The following is a 26,896-nucleotide window of genomic DNA, read 5'->3' as shown; positions in this document are numbered from 1 at the left end:
TCAGCTCCACTTCTAGACTGATTCATGTCTATCAGGGGGTCGAGGAATCTGTATTTTAATCAGCATAGCTAGTTTTTCTGATACAAGGGTCAAGGATCTCATTTTTAAAACATTGCCCTAAAAAATTATGGAAAAGTTAGATTTACTCCTTACTAGTGTTTAATTTCCCACTGAAACAGACAAAAATATGACAGGATGGAGGTAGGAAAGAGTCTGCAGTCCAGCGAATGTAATGCAATGATGTGTAAACACAGGCCACTTGTAGACACAAGAGGCCACATTGGATTCCACATTGTGCAATCCAGTGGATGACATCCAATTCATGTTCTATGTGGCTGCTGCTCCCTGGAGCTGAGCAGGTTACAAGTGATATGGCCCTGAAAATATGGTTCCATTACTAGTTCTCAGCTTTTCTGACATACTGGCTATGGTAAGAATACCAGTCCTCAGCTAGCTAGCTAACAACATGGAAGTAGCACAGCCTATTAGCACTGGACAAGCCATGTGAGGAGCAGAATGGTGGTAGAAGGCATGATGCTGTGTTGGTCTAATCCACAAGAAAGAACGGAACAGCAGATCCTGACAGTATACCACATTAAGTGCTAACCTGTAGGACTTATTCATAGCAAGGAAATAGAAGCTTCAGGAGTGAGGCACTTGCAAAAGAGAGGCATCTTGGAGAAGACAAAACATCGTTTGGGTCCTGAAGGTTGCCAAGGATTTATTCAGATAAACCTGTGACGGAGTTTCAGTGAAGAGCAGCAGCATGGAGAAAAGTTCATTTCCTCTGAAGGGAATCAAAGGTCTGATCAGAATGCTTTGGACCAAAGCCATGCAGGGTCACTGAGACATGCTGGATCCTGCTCCAGGGAGTTACAGATGCTGGCCTCACTTTGCCAGCAGCAATTTTTTTTTTTTTTTTTTAAACCCTAAGGACTTGATGTCACACTTATGGTGAAAAAAAGGTTGTGGCAAGAAGAGCTGTTCATGGGACACTGCAGAGAAAAAGAGACAGAGGTTTTTATTTTTTAACCATTTGGTACAATTCCTACAAAATTTTACAGAGGTTTATGTACTCAAATATCGTTAAGACTGCCAAGCCATTCTACTGGACAAACCAGATGACTGAGCAACAAGGGAGCAGGATTCTCCCTAAAGAGGAGGACTACCAGTATTTCTACTAGTTTTCATCATGCATCAACTCTTTTAAAGAACTAAAATATCAAATTTTGTCACTCTGGAAAACTCATGCATTTTCTTCAGAAATGCTGCATGGGTTCCCAAGTCCATGAATACTTCATCTTACTCTGATAAGTCACTCTGGGGCATCTGTTTTCTGAAATGCTTGGTCTCTACACTTCCTGTCACTATGAACAGAAATATCTATGACTAAATAGTCACAATGGGTTCCTCGAAAGTGCCCCCTTCACTTTGGAAGACACTGTAATATCATCTCAGGTTAATATTCTTTTCTTCTTTTAGGAGGCATGAATAGCTTTCTCATTTAACATTTGATTGTTTAAGATTTCTCGATGCCTTGTAAGGCAATAAAAGGTAAGAATACTCTCCTATTTTATAGCTGGAAAATCAGAAACTAAAAACCAAAGCAATTTCCAAATTCTGCTCTGTACTCTGCTTCCCATGGGAAATTCCATGAGCTTTACCATAAAAGACCAGAAATCAACCTGAAAGCCATCCTATCACTAAACCTTTACCATTCCCTGGCCATTCCAAACCTAACTTGTATTCCTGAATGGGAAAGAGGAAACCCCAAATGTTCTAGGTTTTTTTTTTTTTAAGATTTTATTTATTTATTCATGATAGACACAGAGAAAGAGAGGCAGAGGGAGAAGCAGGCTCCATGCAGGGAGCCCAATGTGGGACTCAGTCTTAGGACTCCGGGATCACACCCTTGGCGGAAGGCAGAGACACTCAACCGCTGAGCCACCCAGACATCCCCTTTGCCTATTTTAAAAACTGGATAATTTTTCCTTTTATTATTGAGTTACAAGAGTTCTTTACATATTCCAGAGTTATTTATCAGATACATAATTGCAAAATTTTTCTGCCATTTTGTAGTCAGCCTTTTCACTTTGTTGAAGGTGTCCTTTGGAGGACAAAAGTTTTAAATTTTGATGGAATCTATTTCTGTGTTATTTTCATGTGTTGCATGTGTCATAATCTAAAAAAAATTCTTAATCCAAAGTCACAGAAATGTATGCCTGTGTTTTCCTGTAAGAGCATCACAATTTTAGCTCTTACACTTAGATCTTTGCTCTAATTTGAGGGAGTTTTTGTATACAGTGTAAGGTAGGGTTCTAATTTCTTTCTTTTGCATGTGGATATCCACTTGTCCCAGAACAATTTGTTGAAAAGACTAATTTTTTTTATTGAAGTGTCATTCTTATTAAAGCAAATGACTTAAAATGTGCTTATTTCTTGACTTTCAATTCTATTCCATTTGTCTGTATGTCTGTTATTATACCACTACCACGCAGTCTTGATTACTGTAGCTTTGTAGCAAATTTAAAATACAACTTTGTTCTTTTTCAAGATTGTTTTGGCTATTCTAGGTCCCTTATATTTCCATATGAATTTTAGGATCAATATGTCCATTTCTGCAAAGAAGCCAGCTAGAATTTTGATAGGGAGTACACTGAATCTGTAGATCACTTTGGTGGTAATATTGCCATTCTAACAATGTTAAGTCTTCCAGTCTATGAACCTGGAATTTCTCTCCATTTATTTTTTAATTTCTGTAAACAGTGTTTCGTAGTTTTTGGAGTATAGCTTTTGCATGTCTTTTGTTAAACCTATCCTTAAGTAGCTTATTCTTTTTGAGGCTATTGTAAGTGGCATTATTTTCTTAAGTTCGTTTTTGGGTTGATTACTTTTGGTATCTAGAAATGCAGTTGATTTTTGTATATTGATCTTGTATCCTTTAACCTTGCTGGATTCATTTATTAGTCTAATAGTTTTTTAGTGGATTCCTTAGGACTTTTTATAAATAGCATCATGGTGTCTATGACCCAGCTTTTAAAATTTACAACTTTTTCTACTATAACCATACTCTGTAGCCTGGGAAATTTATTAACTTACAAGAAACTAGTTGACTTTTTGAGGTTATATTTAGGAAAGAAATAGTTGCCACAAACAATTGCCAACAATTGTCTTTTTATAATCTTTCAAAAAGTACAGTAGACTTTTTAAGCTGGAAACATTTATGGGGAAAGTAAAGTCCCACAAATAAACTCAAAGGATCCTTGATCTTATTTGGTGAAGTCTTGCTTTAAATAATATCACCATTATTTGGTGATATTATGGGAATTGTAGGCCTTCCAAACATTGTTTGGCACAGACTGAAATAACAATGATTATACTTTAAGAGATAAGCATTCTAATTTGTTTTTACTTTCAGGAGTAGCGGCTGAGCTAAGAAAAGTATGACTTTAAATACCCAAACATATAATGTGGTGCTTCATTCCTATTCCAGTGCTAATTCAGTTTGCTTCTTTGCCTATCTGACCTCAAGCTGGAGTTAAATTTTAAGGCCTTGTGTTTTAGACTAGGAGAGCCTTCTTCTCATTCTTTTTAAGTTAGTGATAAATCTGCATATGATGCTTATATAAAAGCCATCAGTTTGTGAGTTAGGAATTATCATTACATAAACAGTTCAATGAACAGTAATCAAAAAGCCTAGAACGGGGATCCCTGGGTGGCGCAGCAGTTTAGTGCCTGCCTTTGGCCCAGGGTGTGATCCTGGAGACCGGAGATCGAGTCCCACGTCGGGCTCCCTGCATGGAGCCTGCTTCTCCCTCTGCCTCTCTCTCTTTCTCTGCCTCTTTCTGTGTCTCTCATGAATAAATAAATAAAATCTTTTAAAAAAATGGGCAAAGGATTTGAATAGATATTTCTCCAAAGATGACATACAAATGGCCAATAAACACATGACAAGGTGCCCAACATCATTAGCCATCAAGGAAATGAAAACCAAAACCACAATGAGATAACCACTTCATCCCCATTAAGAACAAGCACTGGTGAGAATATGAAGAAATAAAAACCCTCATACACTGCTGGTGGGGATGTAAAACCATGTAGTCTCTTTGGAAAATCATTTGGCAGTTGTTTAGGAAGTTAAACATAGTTACCAAATGCCCCCAAAATTCCATCCCTAAGTATATAGTCAAGAGAAATGAAAACATATGTTCACACAAAAACTTGTATATAAATGTTCATGGTAAAAAAACAAAAACAAAACACAAATATTCATGGTAGCATTATTCGTAATAGCCAGAGGGGGAAAAAAATCCAAATATCCATTAACTAAAGGATGGATAAGCAAAATGTGGTATGTCTATAGGAACATGATATTATTTATCAATAAAAAGAGTACTGTTACATGCTATATCATCAATGAACCCTGAGAATATACTAAGAAGCCTGCTGTAAGGACTACAGATTGTATGATTCCATTTATGTGAAATGCCCAGAGACAGAAAGTAGATTACTGGTTGCCTAAGACTGGGGACAAGGAGAAAATGGGAAGGAGAGTGAGGATTGCTAAGGTATAAGGAGATAAACATGTCCTTGGGGGTGATGAAATGTCCTAAAATGGACTGTGGGGATGGTTGCACAAGTCTGTGAATATACTAAAAACCACTGAATTATACACCTTAAGTAGGTGCATTTTATCTCAATAAAACTGTTTTTTTTTTTTTTAAAAACCCAGGACTGTCAGATCTGCCTCTTACTAATGAGTGATATTAAGCAAATTACTAACTCTGACTCAATTCTCTCTGTAAAATGGGAATAAAATATCTATTTTAGAGTGTTGTTCTGGAGCTAAGTGTGTTTAGTACAATGTTCTAAACATAGTAGGTAACCATCAAAATGGTAAAACCCCAAAATCTATAGTCTTAATTATAGTGAAAATTGTTATCTGGGAATCAAATATTTACAAATGATACCAAAAAAATCAAGCACAGTGTGATGTGGAAATATCACAGTTTATACATTTCTCAAAAAACAATAATTTTCCTCAAATACTTAAAATCCATCCTTCTCTTAGCTCATATATTAAAACTTCGAATGAAAAGTGATAAAAAATTTAGTAATTTTCCATTATGTTTCTGAAAGTATGAAATTAAGAAAGATTAAGAACCTCCACTCTTAACTTTGAAGATCTTTCAGATACTAGAAATATTTAATTGGCAAATTAGTTGCACATGCCATTAAGTGGTTAGACTGAATTTGTTTTTACAAATTCTATGGGCTCTTATTCCTTATCCTCCACCACACTATAATCTGAAATCATCAAGGTCTTCACTTATGCAAATTTTAACTTTCTGGGTTTTTGTTTCCATACAGAGTAACTAAATTAATGCAGTTTAATTTCCAAAAGATTCACTTTTTGAAGCTGCAAATCAACGAAAACAAGTTTCCCATTCAAATAAAAAAGGTTCATCAAGCTACATTATTTTAAACACTGAACCATAATCTCACTCATGGATCCTAAAAATTTCATTAATACAATAAATACAAAAAGGATGTTTCTGTTAAACCCCAAAGTAATCCCTCTGTGAGGCAGAGAGAGTTGTCAAACGACCCACACTTCATCTCTGAGCAGCTACACTGGTGCTTTTTCTAACGTGTGCTAAATCCTCAAAGAAAGTTGTGGTTTCGCTCTAAGGGAAATAATATCCCACCCTGCTGATATGGTTAACAACAGCTTATATGGCCATCCTCTTTTAAGCAGGGAGAAGACAAATGGTTGAATTGGTAAGTTAAATAACATAATGGAGTGAGTGGATGCAGACCTATCTCTACTGCCACAGCTCCAATATCAAGGCTGCCATTTCAAACCCTTTTGACAAGTGCCTTTTTATATTAATCACAGTTAAGGGTCTGAAGAGGAAAGAAGTATTCTGGCTACCATTCACATTTGCTCGAGAAAGTTCTAAGGGGAAAGTGCGTGCCATTAAAAGAGAGTAAGTAGAAAGTACGTACTTCACACATACAACCCTTCTCATTAAAATTGAGTTCTCTGTAAGCCCCCGTAAACTTTTTATTATTATTATTCTGAACATGTAGGTGGTGAGAAGTATCTTTTTTTTTTTTTTTTTAACAAACTTTAATTCACTTTTATTTTTCTTTTATAAAACTATGTGGTAGCCACAGCTGGAGCCTGGGTCCTCTGCATGGAGACTCTGGTGTGGGTCTTTACAAGATGGTCAGTGAATTCCTGATAGGGAGACTTGGTGAACACACTCTCTTTCCAGAGATCAGGGGTGAGATAGCTGTAGGTCTTGGAGATCGCATCAAAAGTAGCCTTGGCAAAGTTCCCCAGGGTGGCAGTGCAGCCCCTGGCCTAAGTGTAGCAGTCGTCAATACCAGCCATCATCAGTAGCTTCTTGGGCACAGGGGCTGAGATGCCAGTGCCTCTGGGGGCAGGGATGAGATGCACCAGCACAGAACCACAGCGACCAGTCACCTTGCATGGGACAGTGTGGGGCTTGCCGATCTTGTTCCCCCAGTAGCCTCGTCGCACAGGGACGATGGAAAGCTTGGCCAGGATGATGGCCCCACGGATGGCAGTGGCTACCTCCTTGGAGCACTTGAGGCCCAGACCCACGTGTACGTTGTAATCTCCGATGGCAACAAATGCCTTGAACCTGGTCCGCTGGCCAGCAGGGGTCTGCTTTTGCAGGGGCAGGATTTTCAAAACCTCATCCTTGAGGGACGCCCCCAAGAAGAAGTCAATGATCTCAGATTCCTTGATGGGCAGAGAAAAAAGATAGATCTCCTCCAGGGACTTGATCTTCATGTCCTTGACCAGGCGGCCCAGCTTGGTGACGGAGATCCACTCCTTGTCCTCCACCTAGCCTCCGCGAGCTCCGCGGCCCCGGCCCCGACCATGGCCACGGCCACACCCGCGGCCCCGGATGCCGCTGCCGAAGCCTCCGTGGAAGCCACCGCGGCCTCCCCTTCCGGGGCCCCCGGGGTCTCCGGGCCCTCCCGCAGCACCGGCGTCATCCGCCATTTGGTGTTCTCTCGGAGAAGCAGCAGAAGTATCTTTCAAAAAATAAGCACACATGCACACACACACCCAGGCAAGCTGGGCTGAATACCGAAGACATACATATATGGTGTTGGCGTAGGTAAAAATGAGAGCTAATTTGCAACTTTTTCAATTCTGTACTTAGAAAGGTATGGTACCGTTCTGATGAAGTCATGGGCATCCTAGAAAAAAAAAATCATCCCTCTTACAGTGCGAAGACAAAGTTGTAGTTCCTGCAAAACCAGTCCCTTCCCACCCACCCACGTCTGGGCTTCTTTCCATATCCATGAAAGAAAGCCATAAACTACACCAGCCATTGTTCAACTGGAGTGAAAAGGACATTCCCCTGGAGAGCTTGTTTAAAACAAATGTCCATACCCACACCCTAAGATTTTAACTTAGCAGACCTGAGAGGGAGCCAAGGAGTCCACAGTGGTAATAAACACCTCCATACCGTTAACAAGGAAAACTCACAGTCTGCCTTATAAGTAAGAATCTTTCCTATTCTAAAATCTGATGGATCTATATATCCTCAAGATTACTACACAGCTCAACTCATCATAGGATAAAGGTTGGTTGGTTCACAAAAATTTTAAGAAGGGTTAAAGGCTGGCAAATACCTAGCACTCGATATTAATCTTCTGTCATATGCATTACCTATATCAACAGTGAAAAGTCAACTGAGATGTTTTCAATCTACACGCAAGAGAAGCTGTTTTTGATTGGATAGAATAAACCACTAGCAGTCTTTCATAATATCAAAAGTAGGTTCGTTAAAATGATGTTTGGAGGCATAGAGCAGACTGTGGTCACTCTCCAGATGTATAAGCTTGCTTTAATCCTCTGTTGTATTAATTATTGTTAACTTTCTTCACCACCAGAGAAGAACACAACCAAAAACTTCCAACTCTTTGAAATTTTTAAAGCAGTACACAGAATTCCTAATTCATTCTCTAAATGCAAGTATAATATATCTATATTGTTTAAAAAAACAATTTCCTAAGCTAGTTTCCTTAGACGGATGTTATCAAAAATAATTTTCTTCCAAAAGCATTAACATACATTTAACCCTACTGAAATGCTTCAAGAGCAGATGTACTACAAATGTACACCCACAGTGATCCCATATTAGTATAAAACTGTTTTATTTCAATTAAAATGTCTAACTATCCACCCCCAACTCATACCTAAACTGTAATTTTCTCTGAGAACTTCCAATATGTTCTTGATTTTGTTTCCTTTATCAACCTATCAGAGCAAAAACTGCCTTGCAACTGTTGGAAGAAATCAGTCATTAGCAGCAAGATTACAGCAAATTTTCCAATTTAGAAAAACTGTATTTTTATCTCTCCCTCATACTCAAAAGAATAATGGTATAATTTTACTATTTTTAAGTGAGCAGTACAGTTTAAAATAGTCAAATTTTCCCAGTGCTCCAAGTTTTAGGATTTACTGTTAGCTTTCTATTCTCCACACCTTCTACCCTATTCACAGGTCCTCTTCTCTCTTCACCTGGCCCACATGTGCGTGCATGCACACACACGTGCACACACATCCACGCAAACGACAGGGGCAGGAACCCTCAGTCAGTCTCTCCACACTGACAGTCTTCTAAAGAATGGTTAACCTTCAGGCAGTTGTTAACTAAGGAGTGGCTTCACAGGGTTATTGTGATTTACTCTCCAATTGACATCCTTCCACCTTCTCAACAGGCCTTTCCCCCCCTCCCTATTTTTAAAATGGAGTGATGAAGTAGCAAAAAGTACAATATTTTAGCCATTTGAGCATGGACGATTCTCAAATTATCCCACCAACTGGAAGTGCTCCCTGATACTACTATCTTTCAAAATTGAAGCCATTATGGTCAATCGTGCAAATCCGTATTTAGCTTTTCGTAAATAGTGGATTTTTGACCCAATGAACTGGAACAGCTTCTGAACAGTCTCTGGGATCTCAGGCAAGACACTCAGTACCCAGGCATGCCACAATTCTTATCAATGTGGAGGTTATTTGCTTTCAAGATTCACACTGTTCTTATCCAATATTCTTAGTCTCTACTGGAATGTGTATAAGAAAATGGACTTAAGTCCCAAAATAATATAAAACTAAAATCTACTATAGGGCAGTAAGTTTCTTTCACCAAAATAACTCATCATTTTTGTGAAACCAAAATCAGAACTTCCCCCAGATAATGCTCTTTTCAACTCTTCACCAATTTTCACCCTCATTTATCTTTTCAATATTTCACTTTCTAAGAGTCCTTACAAAAATAACAATAAATAATCTTCCCAATGAGTTTAAAATACTACAGCTAAAGTTCTGTTCCTCTAGCTTTTTATATTTATTATTAAATTTGAGTGCGTACCTTCAAAACTTATTTCCATGATTTTAACTCTCATCATTTTCTGTAATCCGAGTCAAAATAACTGAAGCACGCTGTTTCTGCACTGTTCAACATGTCATCTAGCCTGCCTGTTTCCCAGGGGATGCCAACTCTACTTTCATCACAGCAGGTGTTTCCGGACAAAATCTAACCGTGAACCCAGAAATGGCCCCTCCATACGCCACCATCCCTGTCAGAGAATTAACTAGAGATGAGCTTGAGATATCTGTAGATTTGATTGGATCTCACACACAAAAGAAAGGTCCCGTTCAAGTCAGTTTGACAAAGTTAAATAGATTTGTTTTCCTGTAGGAATTCTCAGAGCTTTAGTAAATTACAAATTTTAGGGCTTTATGACTGTCAAGTAGGAGAATCTTTTTTCACATAACACTTACTGACATACAAAGGAAACATCATTACTCTAAGGTACCCACACTCGCAATATCAGTTGATACCAAGGATTAAAAGGCCAAGAGACTACCGCAGTATCCAATAAAAGAGCAATATCGGACTCCAGGTCAACTGACAGAGCTGAAAGCAGCAAGCTAGTCAAAGCTTCAAACATGGCACAGAGTGTAGAATATTTCACAACTGAACTTTTTAACAGCAAGAGAAGTCTTAAATAAGATGTAGGTCTACTTATTCAAATGTCCCTCTACAGACAGCAGTTCTTACCTTTTGGCAGATCATTGACCTCTTTGAAATCTGCTAAATGCAAATGCTCATTTAGACAAAAAATTATTGACAACTGTGGCCATTTGTGGAATCCCTGACACTTATCCAGAACGCCAGAGTCAAGAAGTCCTGTCTTTCAAGAATTCCTGTCTTTAAAGTTCAGTTAAAGACTGCAGACTCCCATGCACATCACTACCACAAAGATAATGAAACTGGGCGCTTATGTTCATATACTAAGATTAACCAAAACTGCATTATAAAACAGTTTTTGAAATTTATTCACGTAATGAAAAGATAAGTTAAAGGAAGAGAAAAGCATGTAATGGCATCATTATACAACTAAAAATTTTAGAATTTCAACCTAAGTAAGTGCTATGGTATAGAACATACTCTGAATTTTCAGGAGGTCCAACTGTGACATTTACTGGACAAATATTTAGGTCATCCACTACTATTGAGCCAGGCTATTCCTGTTGCCTACAGCAAATTCAACAACTGAAGAACAAGCAGAGGGTAGGAACAGTTCATGTTAAATTAGCATCATTAAGAGGCCCAGCATTGGTGGGTGCACTAAATATGTTAGATTAATAGTTTCATTACCACCACCCCTCAAGCTCACTCTTTCTCAAGCTTAGTAAGGAAAATGTTTTGTTTTCCCAGCATCCTCAAATAAGAAACATGGGAAAATCAAAGGGTTTGGGAAACCACCCCTCACGATGTGTCTACACCACACCTTCAAGCCCTAATCTTCACTTCATCTACTCACATAATGAGACTGGGTCACCTGCCTGCTCCACAGAGGTACTGGAAAGCCCACACAATGATCACAGGCATGCCTGCCTCTGGCTGTGCCCCCCTCCAATTAATACAAGAAAATCCATCTTTTCGATCTGGTCCCTGTCCTCTGAAGAGCCTGTGGGACTTTCAATTGCCTCTCCTATTAAATAAAAACTGCTCAGGAGCCTGGGGTAAGTGCTCCATCATATGGTGCCCATGGCTCTCAAGTTGCACATTTCAGGCAAGGGCTTCCTCTAACACCTTCAACCTATACAAAGACTCATTTCCCCACTCCCCACCACTCCATGACCCTCCTCCCTCCCCCCCAAGACTTCTACTCACATCAAAAGATAAAGCTTCCTTGGTGAGACCATGTCAAATGCACTTCAAACAATTACCTGGACATCTGTGTCACCAAGGCAACTTTCTGTGTATACCGAGAACTCTAATCCAGGTATGTTCTTCCTTATAATTACTTCCCGCTACAGCCATATAACAAATTCCTAACTGGTGCACTTGTTTACTATTCTTTACTTCTTCCTGAAAGATTACTAACTCTGATAAAGACTGAAACTACTATGGATTAGTTGGCACCTATCTTCATTAAGAAGGAAGGTCCCGCCTCACCACCAGAGGGAGGCAGCAGGACATGGTAAACAACACACACTTGGGAGTCATCAGGCTGCTACCCTGGCTGTACGTACCACAGCAACTTCATGACTGTGGGCAAGTTACTTAAACTCCCCGCGGCCATTTTCTCGTCAGAAAAATGGGAATTATATAGTATAGATCTCCTAGGTTGTCAGAATTAAATAATAAATTACATAGAAAGCCCTTAGCCCAGAGGCAAGTATGTAATACGTGATCAATAAACTTAAAGATAAAAATGACAGGTACTTACCTTCTCTCAAGAGAGTATGTAAAACCATAGGTCTTTGGAGCAGAACAAGCTTAGTAATTACTATCCCATTCTTCTTTCTTTCCTGTAATCCCCCTCTCTCTTTTTACCCCACAGCAAAGTCACATATGATTCACTCTCGGGTGGGTCCAGAGATACAAGTCCAGTCTAGGCCCCCATTATTCCCTGCCTAGACTGTTGTAGCACCTCCCAAGCGATCATCACCTCCAGATCCTGACAGTTCCACGTTCCTGCCATTCACAGTCCACGCATCACCTGGGTGTTTGCAGACACTCTTCTAGGGCTGCTTATATAACCTCTATCCCTCCTACTCACTTACCTTGCTTTACATTACAGAGAGTCTATCCTGACATCATCTGGTTTTTATTTACTTTCTCCCTAAAGTGTAAGCTCCCTGAAGATCTTATTATCTTCACTGCTGAATCTCCAGTCTTACAACATAGTTAGATCCAAGAGATATCCCTATCTTTACTGATTCTTTTGCCTCTACTAATTAAATGGCTTCACCACTATTTGCTGATAACTATCAAATTTCTTTTTTTTTTTCTTTTACAGATTTTATTTATTTATTCATGACAGACACAGAGAGAGAGAGAGAGAGGCAGAGACATAGGCAGAGGGAGAAGCAGGCTCCATGCAGGAAGCCTGATGTGGGACCAGATCCCAGGACTTGGGGATCATGCCCTGAGCCAAAGGCAGATACTCAATTGCTGAGCCACCCAGGAGTCCCAACTATCAAATTTCTATCTCCCAAATTCTACTACTCATATATTTAAGTACCTATTTGATAACCTCATTTACACATCCAATAGGCATCAAACTAACATATCGAAAAGTGAGCTCCTGTTTTCTGCTTCCTCTCTCTCTTTCACAGCGCACATCTAAACCATCAGAGAACCCTGCTGATTTTCTCTTCAAAATACCCCTAACATAGTAGAAAGGGAGGTGGGCGGGGGGTTGGGGTGACTGGGTGATGGGCACTGAGAGGGGGCACTTGGGGGATGAGCACTGGGTGTTATGCTAAATGTTGGCAAATTGAATTCCAATAAAAAAAAATAAAAAAAAAATACCCCTAACCTCATTCAGGTCCAAGCCACCATGATCATTCACCTGGATTACTGCCATAGCTTTCTAAGTGGTCCCTCTGTTTCTATTCTGTTCATTCTATGACCTATTCTCAACATAGTAGCCAGAATGATCTGGTTAAAACACAGACTAGATCATTTCACTCCCCTGCTTTAAAAAAAAATATTCCTGCAATGGTTTCCCAGTTTACTTACCATCAAAGTCCAAGACCTAACCTTGATCTAAAGGGTCTTACTTCATCAGATTCGTTACTTCTCTGAGCTTTTTTCCCAGTAGGCTCTCCTTGAATCATTCAATTCACAAAGGTCCTCCTTAGGTCCTAGCCTTTGAACCTAGACAAGAGCTATTGCTTTTGCCTAGGACAGTCTCTTTCCTTCCTCCATCTCTCTATCTATATGATCAATTCCCCTACCTCTTTCATATTTGTGCTCAAAAGTCACTTTCTCAATAAAGCCAACTAAACCATACTGTGCATAGAGGAGTTTGTTCTTTGTTTCATAGCTCATTGTACTCACCCAAATATCATCAGAACATATTCACTCTATTAAGTGTCTGTCTTACTCCCTAGTATTAATATCATCAACTTATATATGTTCCTGCTAATACGTTGGTGGACAGGTTGGAAAACTGTTCCAATGAACCACCAACCATTTTTGTAAGTGAAGTTTTATTGGAAGACAGCCATACCTAGTCATTTGCATACTGTCCATAGGAACAGCAGAGTTGACTAGTTGTCAGAGAACCTAAGGCTGATAAAACTCAAAATATTCACTATCTGGTCCTTTACAGAAAAAGTTTGCTGCCCCTGATCTAGCATAAAAGTAATGCTTTAAAAAGGGGGAAAATCATGTTGATACTAAAAAAAAATGTACATTTTAAAGAGATAAGGCCTTAAATATTAATTGAAATTTTTATAAATATATCCTCACCTAATGGTGTAGATTTATAATATATTTTTTAAATATTTTACTTATTTATTCGTGAGAGGCACAGAAAGAGAGAGAGAGAGAGAGAGAGAGGCAGAGACACAGGCAGAGGGAGAAACAGGCTCCATGCAGGGAGTCCTTCATGGGACTCGATCCTGGGACTCCAGGATCACGCCCTGGGCCAAAGGCAGGCACTAAACCGCTGGGTCACCGGGGCTGCCCTAGATATATAATATAATGTAACTTTATTCATTATTTCTTTCCTTTGGTTAAAATGACTAGACCATAAACGAATATATCTCCTCTTTCCTCTTCCTTTTTGCTTGCTTTCCACCATGATTTATTTTCTTTTGTAAGGCCTTCTCTCCCACTATATTAATCAAAATTTTATAATATCAATGATGTTTAAATTCACAGTATTCTAAAGTTTCTTTCCATTTACTATATTCAATGTATTAGCATAATATAAATCTATTAAAAGATTCATGAATATTTTTAAAAATTATGTTTACTCTTCAGCTCAAAGGTAAAATATAGCTCATGTTCCTGTTACCCACCTTCTGAAAGGTTTAGCACTAATTCCTATTGGCAACAGACTTACCTATAAAATGGCAGACAGACCTATACTACCATCTTTAGATGACAATCACATACATAGATCACATCTGTATGTGATCACATATGTATCTTTTCTCTTTCAAAATTTGTAGTCTCCACCAACTTCTATTTAACAAATAATGGTGGAACAGGCAGACTAACATTACTAAATAAGTTTTTATTTAGGGGCATCTGGGCGGCTCAGTCAATTAAGCATCTGACTTCAGCTCAGGTCATGATTTTAGAATCTTGGGACTAAGTCCTGCATGAGGCTCTGTGCTCAGCGGGGAGTCTGCTTGTCCCTCTCCTTCTGCCCCTCCCCTAGTTCATGCATGTGTGCACAAGCTCTCAAATAAATAAAATATTTTCATAAATAAAAGAGCTTTTATTTAAATACTTCAAAAAAACCTTACTGTAGTCAAAAATTTATACACATATACATATATGTAAACTTACTAAAAACATTCAATGCAATAGCATTCAAAATCTCAGCAGGGTTTTTTAAAGATTTTATCCATTTATTCATGAGAAACAGAGAGAGAGAGAGAGAGAGAGAGAGAGAGAGGCAGAGACACAGGCAGAGGGAGAAGCAGGCTCCACGCAGGGAGCCTGATGTGGGACTCGATCCCGGGTCTCTAGGATCACTCCCTGGGCCGAGGCAGGCGCTAAACCTCTGAGCCACCCAGGGATCCCTCAGCAGGATTTTTGTAAAAACAACTTTTTCTAAAATTGTTTCAATAGTTCAAAAGACTAGGAGCAGCCAAAATAATCTGAAATAGATAAAGTTGGAGGATTCATCTAAAACCAAGGCTGTAGTGATTAAGAGAGTATAGCAATGGTACAGACAATTACAGAAGGATAGAGTTCAGGAACAGACCCACAAGTGATTTATGATCATTATAGCAACATAAGGCAATAAAAGAAAGAGTTATCCTTTCAATAAATAGTGCTGGGAAACTAGATATCCATGGAGTCTGGAGAGGAATCTTGACCCCCACAACATGCAAAAGTAAAACAGAAAAACACAAACATGTTCTAAAAAGACTGAAAATCTAAATTTGAAAGGAAAACAAAAAAAATTCTGGAAGATTATACGGAGATTATCTTTGCGCCCTTGTGATAAGCAAAGACTTATGAAACAGGACACAGAAAGCAGTATCTATAAAAGAAAATGCTGATAATTTGTACTACATTAAAATTAAGAACTTATGTTCTTTAGGGCTCTATTGAGTAAGTGGAAGTGTAAGTCACAGACTGAAGATATCGGAGATATACAACCAATAAACGCATTGCATCTAGAAAAATGGCACGCCACTAAAGAGGATATGCAAATGGCCAGTAAGTATTTTTTTAGGGTTGCACAACTGATCAGTCATCAGGGAAATGCAAACTAAAGCTACATAATGAGGAATCATTAATATAAAAATGACTGGTAATACCAAGTGGTAGCAAAGGCATGGAATAAACAAAAACTCTCATACACTGACAGCATGAATACACTGGTACAAGTGCTCTGGAAAACTGGCAATATCTATGGAAGCTCAACATACATGTTTTTCATGACTCAGCAGTTCTACTCCTAGAAATGCCCCCACACCCACATCCCAGATGTTATATAAAGCAATGTTCAATGCACATGATTTGCAGCTACCAAAACTGGAAGTGTACAAATGTCTACCAATGGTATGATGAATAAGCAAATTAAGATAAAGTCATATGATGGAATAGTATACAACAAAGAAAAAGAACTAAAAATAGACATAAACATGGCTGAATCTCACAAAGTTTGAGCAAAAGTCAGAATGAAACGGTACATTCTGTATCTTTCCATTTCTATCAAGTTTAAAAACAAACAAATCCAGTTAACAGTGATAGATGTCAGCTGTTAGCACTGGGCCTGGGGGACAATAACTGGAAAGGAGCCCATGGAGTGCTGGCACTGTTCTTCTGATTTGGATGGTGACCAAACAAGTACATATACTGTGCAAAAGCTCGTCAAGATGTACACTTGTGATTTGTGCATTCTTCTGTATGTATGTTATGTTTATATAAAGTATACTTCAAAAATTTAAAAGTAAAAGTTCACTATCATATATAAAATAGGCTAAAGATGAAACTAAAAAATAGAACAAAGTATTTTTTATCCACACATACAGAACTGCAAATTGTTAACTAGAATTTTCTTCTTATACTGATCTCCTGTTACACACCTGTTGACATCTCAAAATGCACTTAGAAATATCAGGTATCAAAACAAGAAAACATGGTGAGAACAAAATACTGGAGATACATTTTTCCTCCAAGGAAACAGGTGAACGTAATGAACTAGGTATCAAAGGAACAAAATTGGCCTAATCAAGATCTTTTCATTGTAGCAAACACAGGAGTTATCTAGACTTGAAAACATAATAAAAATAAATAAGGTCTCAGAGAAAACAGGGCAAGCCATCACTGAAATGTGACACTTGATTATCTGCCCCTCACACAACCTGATTTTTGTTTGCTGTGTCCCAGATTCAGTGTTAGTGGGAACATGAATACTGCTGGCTTGTTAACAAACAGTGGTGCTTACTAAGCTTACTCAAGCCTGCTTCAAACAAGCCTTCATGCAGAAATCCACTACGTGTACACATGAAGAGTGTGACTGCTCTCCCCTGGATAGAATGCAAGGCCAGGAGACATGGGGAAACGAGGCTACTTTCCTGCCTATGGGAAGCCTCCAGATACACCTCTGTATCCCATGAAATCATGCTCTCCTCATAACCACAACAGACTGAGCTAATCTGGGCGGTAAAAAATACAGCCCCTTCTCTCTTACCTCTTCATGCTCACCCCTCCCAGAGATGCACACCTGGGCAACCTTCTGAAATACAAAAGGGTCATTCTTGAGTGAAGGGTTTACAAGGAGCCATGGATGTAACCAGAGGTAGGAGCCTCAGTGCCTATATCCTAAAAAGCCTCACGTGGATAGGCAGCTGGGTCACAGATAGGGATTCTTTTAATTCTGTGGGTTTATGAGACCAAGATTGACTAAGTTAAGTCCTCTTTTCTGCCCAATTCAATTTTTTAAAAAATTTCTCCAGCCCCATCATGAGTTTCCTTGAAAACATACTTATTGCTAGCTTCTTCTAAAGATATCTGCTGTTGAAACACTCCGTAAGTCACCACATCCCCCATATGATTTTGTTTACTGGGTAAAAGCCTATTTACACAGCACTCACCTCTCCTGGATGATTCTACCTTATAAAAAATGTTAAAAGTCAGCTATTATTTTGCAATTAATGGTTATTTGGGTATCTTCTTTGTAGCATGTGTATCCCTTTCACGTTAATCCCAAATAGGGATGAATAGGTCAGAAAAGCCCAAGAAGGCTACACTGTATGACTCCCCACCATGGGTGAGAACCCCATCAGCTGATCATAAAAAGATACAGGACCTGCCCTGTTTATGTTCTGTGAGATGGGAAGGTTCTGGAACAAATTGCCTGTGGAGGGCAAGGTAGTGGGAGAGGAGCTCTACTTCTATAGTTACGTGCAACTGGTGGTGTAATCAGAAATTTAACTCCTAGGAAACCACGATTTCTTATTTCAATCTCTTATGCCTTTGGAGATGGGATAGTATTCAACACAGAACAGATGGTAAGCAAATTACTGGCTAACTGGCCAGTGGTTAAACTGCAAGGCAGAAGTGCAGGGCTTCCTAAAAAACCGGTGGGGGGGGGGGGGGTGGAGAAGAAGAAGAATAAAGAAAATCTTCCTTTGTTCTCAAGTATTTTCTCTTAGTAATATTTTTAGAGAGGCCTTTGTTCTCTAGACAGCATCTTTATATGCAGTGTTATCTTTTAACCCGTACATAGGCCTGTAAGGTAGATTATCATTACCCTCATTTTATAGATGAGGAAACTAAGGCTCATAAGGTGGAGATGATGTGCCCATCGACAAAGAAACAGACACAGAATGCTCATACTACCCTTGTTACACCTCACAGATGACTCCCTCTCCTGCATCCTGCTTCTTCACCTGTTCTTTTCTTCTGCTCACACAAACACATGCCTCTCCCTGCACTGGGGACAGTCTCCTGTTTCCTTTCCTCCACCAGACGGGTTGTGTGTCTGTATTGGTATATTGGTATCACCAATACCCTTACTGCTTCACGCTCAGGATGTAAGGAAAACACGTGCAGGCCATTTCTCAGTGCCCCCATCTCCACACCAGTGCTCTTACACCCCTGCCTCCAGACGTGCTAAAGGAAGGAGGAAGGCATGAGTGATTACAGGTGCCAAACTCACTCAGATGCATAGGTGTTCCTCTGTAAATCCAAGGAAACCCTGTCGTAATATATTCAACAAACTGTCTTCTACTGGTAAATTAACGCCACCATGAGCTAGCTGCTCATTCATTACTTGAAAATTTCAATGGGGATATTTTTTTTTATTGGTGTTCCATTGAAAAGCTGTGGCTACAGTGACAATAAGAGGAATCAGGTGACGGAAATGGAAAAAACTAGTTGTTCTAGGGATTTTTAAATATGAAATAATCCTCATGAAGTGCTAATGGAAAGCATCTGAGCTTCTACACAGTACAAAACAAAACCAGGCATATGTACATGTTTTGCCTTTGTCCTGGTTGATCCAGCCTTAAATAACTGTCATGTCAAATGAACAGGGAGGAATGGGTGTAGAAGGGGGAAGGCTTCTAGAGTAAGTCTATTATACTGCCTTACCTATACTTTATGTAGCTATTATCTTCATTTCAAAGGAAAATGAAGACCTGGGACGACAATTAACTTGCTTAGACGCAAAAGAGGCCAAGAGATGGAAGTAGCCAATTCTCTCCAATTCCAGTACTCCTCCAGAATGGATGGTACTCTTATCATCTGTATTTTCCTCCTATCTATACATTTCTCACAATCCATAAAGTAATACAAGCCCAAGAAATATAAACGAATTGGAAACTATGCATAAAGACATTTAAAATGGGCACCTTGGGACGCCTGGATGGATCAGTGGTTGAGCGGCTGCCTTCAGCTCAGGGCATGATCCTGGGGTCCTAGGATTGAGTTCTGAGTCAGGCTCCCCATGGGTAACCTGTTTTTCCTTCTGCCTATGTCTCTGCCTCTCTGTCTCTCTCATGGATAAATAAAATCTTAAAAACAGAACAAAAACATGGACACCTTAGCCATCTCCCCTGAATCAATAATCCAGAAGCCCAAAAGGGCTCCAGGCTCCAAAGTTCTTTATGCTATCTACAGCAGGTTCACATGCACAACGTACACTGGATACTACACGGTCTGAGGAAAATGTGGTACTTTCTGTCAAATCTATCTTCAGTATAAAAAAGTTTATTTCTACACTTTTAAAAACTTCAGTAAGCAGTTATTTTTAAGAAAGAACCTACCCCGCCCTACCACTTCCTTTCTCCTAATACTAATAAGGCTTCTGGGTTTTCTGCAGCTTTGCAGCTAATCCCTGTGAAGCTGGTTCTGTCTTTTCAAAATAAAGAAGGTGGCAGCACAGCAGGGACCACCAACCCAGCCAAGGGGGCATGTACCATGCTTTAAAGACTGAGGTTCTTCTGGCACCACCCTAAACTCCTATCTTATGCAGAACCTTTGCACTCAAGCTACCCCATGGGGACAAGGTAAAGACTCAAAGTACTGTGTGCACAGGTCCCTTCTGTTCTTAGGCAGTCTATTAATGTCTTCATCCTCTCAGTGGGAATCACCAGTGATTTTGAAGGAAATAAACGGAAGTCCTGCCTAGCTCACCTGGTCTATGATTCTGGAAAAGTCATGTGCAACCTCTCTCCCCTTAAAACTAAACCAGAGTGTAAAAACTAAGCCAGAAACCTATTTTTTCCAATAGAAAGATATTTGAACTGGAGCCCCAAAACATGGAAATACCTTTGTTAAAAGGGATATGTTTAAGTTCTTAAAAGTTTCCCCATACACTTCATTCCTGGGGCCAAAAAACACTCACACCAGTCTGCACTTCCTTAGGTGCACACATACTCATACCCCTTACCAAAAGTAACTTCTCCTTTGCCAGCTTTGTCAAACAGTTGAAAGGCCACCATGAACAAAGCATCCGGGGCACAAAGGACAGATTCAAATGCTACAAATTCTTGAAAGGATATTAACCTGCAACATAGAACAAGCACAAAACATATAATCAGTAGCTTGTGGAAAATAAAAGCACAAGTATATGCTAAGAATAAAACATCACTGTCAAAAAATTACGTTCAACATTTATAAACACTTAGCATTTCCTTTCACATATAGTGGACTGAAATAACAATGTACAGAATCTAAAGAACATGACAGGTTTCAAATGTAACTGTTTTAGCCAGCACTACATTTTTGTTTCAGGCATTATCATTAGATTCTAGAATTAAAGCTTAGATATTTTAGATTAAGATGTGATTGTGTAGCAGCAAAACAGAGCAACTTTTTCAGTCATTAATATCTTTATACACCATGTAAAAATAGTTCACAGAGACTCTTTTACTGCTGTTATCTACATGTGGATTCAACTAGGGGTAATATTGGTAGTAGTAGTTGAATACAAATAGACATGAAACGTAATGCCAAGGAACTTCTAGTCTGATAAAGCAGATAACACTAGTCTAGAACTAGAAACAGTATACAACCTTGATAGGGACCTATCGTAAGACAGAGACAAATACGGTGAGAACAGAATTCTGGTAGGAAATCAAAGAAAGCTATGTAGCAGAAATGAAACGTCAGCTGGGTATTGAAAAATTAGTGAAACTCAGGTATATATATAGTAATGGGCATAAAAAGACAGGCACTCTAGTCAAGGGGGGTTCTTGCAGAAAGGCAGGTGCAAAAAAGCTAGGGCATGTACAAGGGAAATGGTGAGGAACTGATTCTGTCTGGGCAGCAGAGCGCATAAAGGAAAACACTGTGAAATGAGATTAGAAGTATAAGACCAGGGATGTGCATGAAAACAAAAAAGGAGCCTGGTTTTTCTTCTCTAGGAAGTAAGGAGTGATTGAAAGTTTGTGAGCAAGGCCATGACATGATCAAATCTCGTTGTTAAGAACAATACGACAAGTCACAGAGGCTTTGACTTCCAAGGAGGAAACAAATCCACAAAAGCTTTCCCAGAAATGTTCTATGCCACTATTCTGTATTTAAAACATTCAAATATTTCAATGATACACTGAAATAGTCCAAGTCTCTGGAGGCTATAGAGGGAGGAAGAAAAGAAGAGTGTTTTCCTATGTTTCTCAAAACACTTAATTACTTCTAAACATCTCATAAGAGAGATCACATTTTATTCAAAGTGTTACACAGTTAACTCTTTCCTAGGATGTCATAAGGATCATAATAATGTCACATAAAGAAGGAAAATTCCATGGTGTGCTCAATATACTATCTCTGTCATTCACCATCCAAACCAGATCCTTACAAATGCACGGGAACATTCGGGAACAGGAACAGCACATTTTACAGAAATATGCTTGCCCAGAATGTCTTCTCTACCATTCAGTGTGTCTCACTGAGAGTCTATGTACAAGTGAGACTGGGGTAGGTAGGAATGGGAAGGGAAGCAAAGCTGAGCCAAACATTCTTAGAGGGTCTCCAAGGAGCTTACAACCTGTTCGGGGAGCATGAAGTCCCATGCATATACGCCCACCAGAAGAATTGAGGGCCAAAGGTAAATGAAGAAATAAAGTGTTAAGGGGGCACAATAGGAGTGATTTATTCTGCCCACAAAAATTGGGATATGCTTCATGGAGGTGTGGCATTTAAAGAAGAAATTTTAAAGTTGAGAAGATCTTAAAGATCATCTACTTCAGCCTCCTCATTTTACTTTTGAGAAAAGTAGAAGTTAATGACTTATGTGAAGGTGAAGCAACCAGCTTCTAGCATTCTGACCTGAACACCAGGTGTCCTGGTTTCCATCTGACTGAGACAGACTCCAGCTAAGATGGGAAGACGGTGAGAAGAACAAAGGACAGAGAGAGGACATTCCACACTGTGGGGAAAAAGCAGAGCGAAACACAGAAGTGACAACATATGGGGTGTGCTGTGCTTAAGGAAGGATGCAGGTGTTGCTGACCCTGCATCTAACAGGTTGTGAGGGGTGGAGAGTGGCTTGAACTGTAATGTCAGCCACCTATGGAAGACCTTAAAGGCCAAGTTATAAAATCTTGACTTCTCTGCAAACAGTGAGAAGTCACTGAAGGTTCTGGGTGGATGTTAACAAATATCAGGTTTAGATCTTTATCTTAGAAAAGGAACTGGTGTGGAAGATGAAAGACAAGATACGGAAACATTGTGAGAGCGAGGGCTAGCAGGGATCTAAGCCAAAGCTACCACAGCAGGACTGGAGAGAGAAGAAAGGCTACAGACACAACTGAAGCAGAAATGACAGAACTTAGTAAAGATGGATGTCAGAGACTGAGGGCCAGGAATGAGGTCTCACTAAGCCCATGACATCTAACCTGGCTAAATGAGCAGAATGATGATATGACTGCCAAAGACAAACAATGAGAGAAAAAAATGAAAAAGAGAGAAGGGCATTATGAGACAGTAAGACCGCTTCCATGTTACATTTGCAGTACTGGAGGGACACTGAATATGGTGTCCAGCAGGAAACCAAAAGCACCCATGTGGAACTCAGGAGAGGGGCTGATAGGACTTGGACTGCATCCTCCTCCAAAATTCATGTTGAAGTCTTAACCCCCAATACTTCAGAATCTGACCTTTGCCTGGAAACAGGGTCACTGCAAATGTAATCAGTGAAGATGAGCCCATACCAGAATAGGGTGGACACCTAATCCAGTATGACCAGAGTCCTCATAAAGGGGAAATATGGACGTGGATATGCACACGAGAAGACACCAGATGCTTCTATAAACCAGGAAAGCCAGAGATTTCCAGCAAAATACCAGAAGCTAGAGAACAGGCATGAACAAATTCTCCCTCAAAGCCCTGAGAAGAAACCGATCTTGCTGACACCCTTAATCCTCCCTCTAGAACTGTGAGACAATTAATTTCCTTATTTTTTTAAGCAACCAAAAGTTGGAGATGCTTTGTTATAGCAGCCCTAGCAACCTAATACAAAGGCCAAAATAGGAAACACAGATCTGGGAATTTTTAAACAAAGCCCACTTAAAGCTGTGAATGAAACTATCCAGAAGCATTTCAACCAAGACCTGGGCTGAACATTCTCTATACGACTGAAACAGCAGAGAGGAATAGGTGTTTCTGACTGTCTGCTTTCTTCTCGCCACTGCTCCCACTCCCAGAATCCCTTTTGAGCAGGTACCAACAACCATACAGCCACACTGCTCGCCAGTTTAACTGGCTGGCAATTTGTCAGGGCACAAAACAATCCTATTTGCTCAATTATCCCCGCACAGACGTTTGCTTAATTAATAGTGAATTGCACAGTGTGTTATCCAGAAAAGAGGCATTCTTTTAAATTCATGATCTGAATAAAGATTTAAATACAATGAAAAGAGCATCTTACATCTCTCAAAATGGTATGAGAAACCTGAATGCTAGCTATGAGCATGAATAAATCCTCATCTGGCAATGTCAATGTGATTTCATAACCATATCTGGCCAATGAATACTCTGGTATTTTAGGCATGTTACAGATACCAAAAAGGTATGTAATTTGGTAATCCTGTTAGATACAAGTATTATACATCTATGTAGGAGGTATATAGATGAACCATGAAATCATAATGTCTTACTGTTCAGCAAGATCATTTTGGATTTTCAAGGTAAATCTGACTAGAGGGCTATCAGTATAATTACATAGTACTATATTCATTTACAGCATGCTATCTAAAAACACACACACACATACATATATTTTCACATAAACAGTACTTCAGTCTTGCTTTACAGATTTAATGGGTATTAGCATAAATTACAACAAAGAATACTAGCTTAATCAAGTTCAGACCTGGCTGGTGAGCTCACTTGGTTCCTTTTCCACCCAAAGCTTCTCTGATAATGTTAGATGTCCTCTAAAATAAATCACACAATTCTGCTGGACCCCATGACCACTATCTACAGAACAGTGTTTGATGCCAATGCTTATTTGCAGCAACCAATAGTGGGACACAGGTCAGTTAAGAGAAGCAAACCCAGAAGTCACATTTTCAACCACCATTTTCAACGTTACAACCACTCAGATGTGGGAAGAGTAGGTTTCTAACTACTCTGTTTCATGATTCTGATGCTACCAGAGGTTTTTTTTTGTTTTAGCAAGTCGTTTTTTGTGTTTCAAACCACTAGGGCCATTATTTTCCTTGTCCTAAAGACATTTTTAACAGCAGCAACTTTACAACTCCATGAAAGCCCAGGTAAAGCAGCCCAAACACCACATACTACATTAAGATACTGAACCAAAGAGAAAAGGAATTAAAAGTGGAACTGCATCTGTACATTGTGCTTAGGACTGCATAAGATTACATAACTATCACATACATAGATAGCTACCAGAAGGACACATACTAAAATGATGCCAGAGTTTCCTTATAGTGGCATAATTTTAGGTCTCCACCTCTCCTATTTGTAAGGGATAGCTCTTAGCCTGGAAATGCTTACAGTAGAGAATACAGATTGAAAACCATGACATTATGGGGAAAAGTGGCAAGTAATATAAGTGGAGATAAATTACTCAGTGATTCAGAGGAAGGAAAGATTATTATTATATTGAGAGAAAAGAGATGGGGAATGTCAGTACAATCACGTGCCATCAGAGGGACGATGGGATCAAGTGGACGTGTGGCCAAAGATGTGATCAAGCGGGATGGGAGGTGGGGGAAGGAGAGGCCGCCAATGCAGTGGGGCTTCAATGCCTCCTCTTTTTGCTGGACATGGACCAGTGCCAGGAATACACAGGTGAAAAGTGCTACCGCTAACTGATGGCTCAGGCGGCAGATGGTGATGAGCCAGGAACCAAGGAAGGAGGGCTGGAGATGAAGAGCCACAACCAGTGCAAGTATACAGCCATGCATAAAAGTGTGAAGGATGTCTACCAAAGAGTTAACAATAGTTCTCTCTAGGTAGTTAAAATATTAGAAATTTAAGGTTTTTCTCCTTTGCTTGCCCATATTTTCTACTCTTTTCATGAAATAATACACATAATGAATTTCTTTTGTAATAAAAAGAATTAAAATTTACATGAAACAAAACACCAAGGAAGGTTAGGTTGTGGCAGAAGGGCTGAAAAGGGGGTGGGGGTGGCTGGAGGGGGTGGCGAAAGAAGAAACAAATGATAGAAAGTCACACTGACTGGCTATCCTTTCTCTGTTCCTCCCAGCTATTGCTTATTCTTGCTCAGCAGTGGCTGATACCCCATGTTGTCCCTTTCATCTCCCGCCCGGCTCCCACCTCCAGGCCAACTCTGTGGCTAAGAAAGTTTAAGCAACTGCACATAAGGATCTGATCTGTTCAGCCTTCAGGAAGTTTGGTCGTAGACAATGCACCATATCAAAATCCAATTACCACTTTTACTTAAGGCTCCTAACCACAAGAGTGCTTTGCAAAAATAATTTCTTCTTATAACCCTCTTCCGTGTGTTACAACAGAAGCCAAACAATTGTCCAGGATTAATGGTAGAGATAAAAGTAAAATCGAACTCCAAAAACTTGGTTCCGACCACTAGACCACCCAGGTTCAAGAATCTGTGAATGTTGAGGGGGAAAAAACACAGAACTAGGTTTTCCTGATCACCAATTTATCAAAAGAGCTTTGGCCTTCATGATTTTAACATCTTTAATAGCTTTTGGGGTTTTCCAGCTCTTTTATCTCCCTCCCAAATGCCTTGCAAATATCTGTGGTTCAGGCAAGTGTGTTCCCTGCATCTGTTATATCCCAGGCAACATCCTAGGCCCCAAGGATACCGTGAGTAAGATGGACAGAATCATATACTCAAGGAATTCTATATGCCAGTGGAGAAAGCAGGCAAGGAGCACAAACATACCTATGTAGAAATAAGATGATTCATAATCAGTTAACTTCTGTGTAAAGGATGAAAGAGAGGAATGCCTTAAACCAGTGGCTTCTCAGCCCCAAAAGGCCTATTTAATTATTCTGAGGAGGGACCCGAGCAGCCTTTTGTTTCTTTACATTTCCCAAATGATTCTACTGTACAGACAGGCTTGAGAATGATGGGGATGGGAGATGGGCAGCTCTCTCCCTACCGGGCCAGGAAATGCCTCTTGGGAAGGGGCATTAAGATCTGATGATGATAGGAGGGTGCACTGGAAAGATGGGGAGTGGGAGTTTTTGGGGGGGGGCAAAAGGACGTCAGTGTGGATGCTGGCCCTAAGGCCAACCCTGGCGAGCCCTGTGACTCAGGGAGCCAGCAGAAGACTAGAGACTAGGATGGAGGGAAGCAGGCGAGAGACAGATGGGGGTGAAGGAGTGTGTAGGGCATACGAAACCATGTGGATTGTACTGCAAGCATGCGGGGCGCCAGC

General features: G+C 39.8%; 1 protein-coding gene and 1 pseudogene across 3 annotated transcripts in view; both read right to left on the bottom strand.

The window, feature by feature from the left end:
* The window catches only part of SLC25A13 (solute carrier family 25 member 13), a 185,332-nt gene that overhangs the window by 94,513 nt on the left and 63,923 nt on the right, over positions 1-26,896 (bottom strand). For 2 of the 3 annotated variants that reach the window (XM_072784069.1, XM_072784070.1), the window contains exon 4: positions 20,446-20,561. The exons of the other annotated variant lie outside the window; for it this stretch is intronic. In XM_072784069.1, coding sequence (XP_072640170.1) covers positions 20,446-20,561 — 116 coding nt within the window. The remainder of the gene's footprint in view (positions 1-20,445; positions 20,562-26,896) is intronic. 3 annotated transcript variants of the gene reach the window in all.
* LOC140609015 (small ribosomal subunit protein uS5-like) lies at positions 1,005-7,242 on the bottom strand (annotated as a pseudogene).

The sequence above is a fragment of the Canis lupus genome, chromosome 18, assembly GCF_048164855.1.
Source record: "Canis lupus baileyi chromosome 18, mCanLup2.hap1, whole genome shotgun sequence".
Lineage (NCBI taxonomy): Eukaryota > Metazoa > Chordata > Mammalia > Carnivora > Canidae > Canis > Canis lupus.
This window is presented reverse-complemented; position numbering and strand designations above follow the sequence as displayed.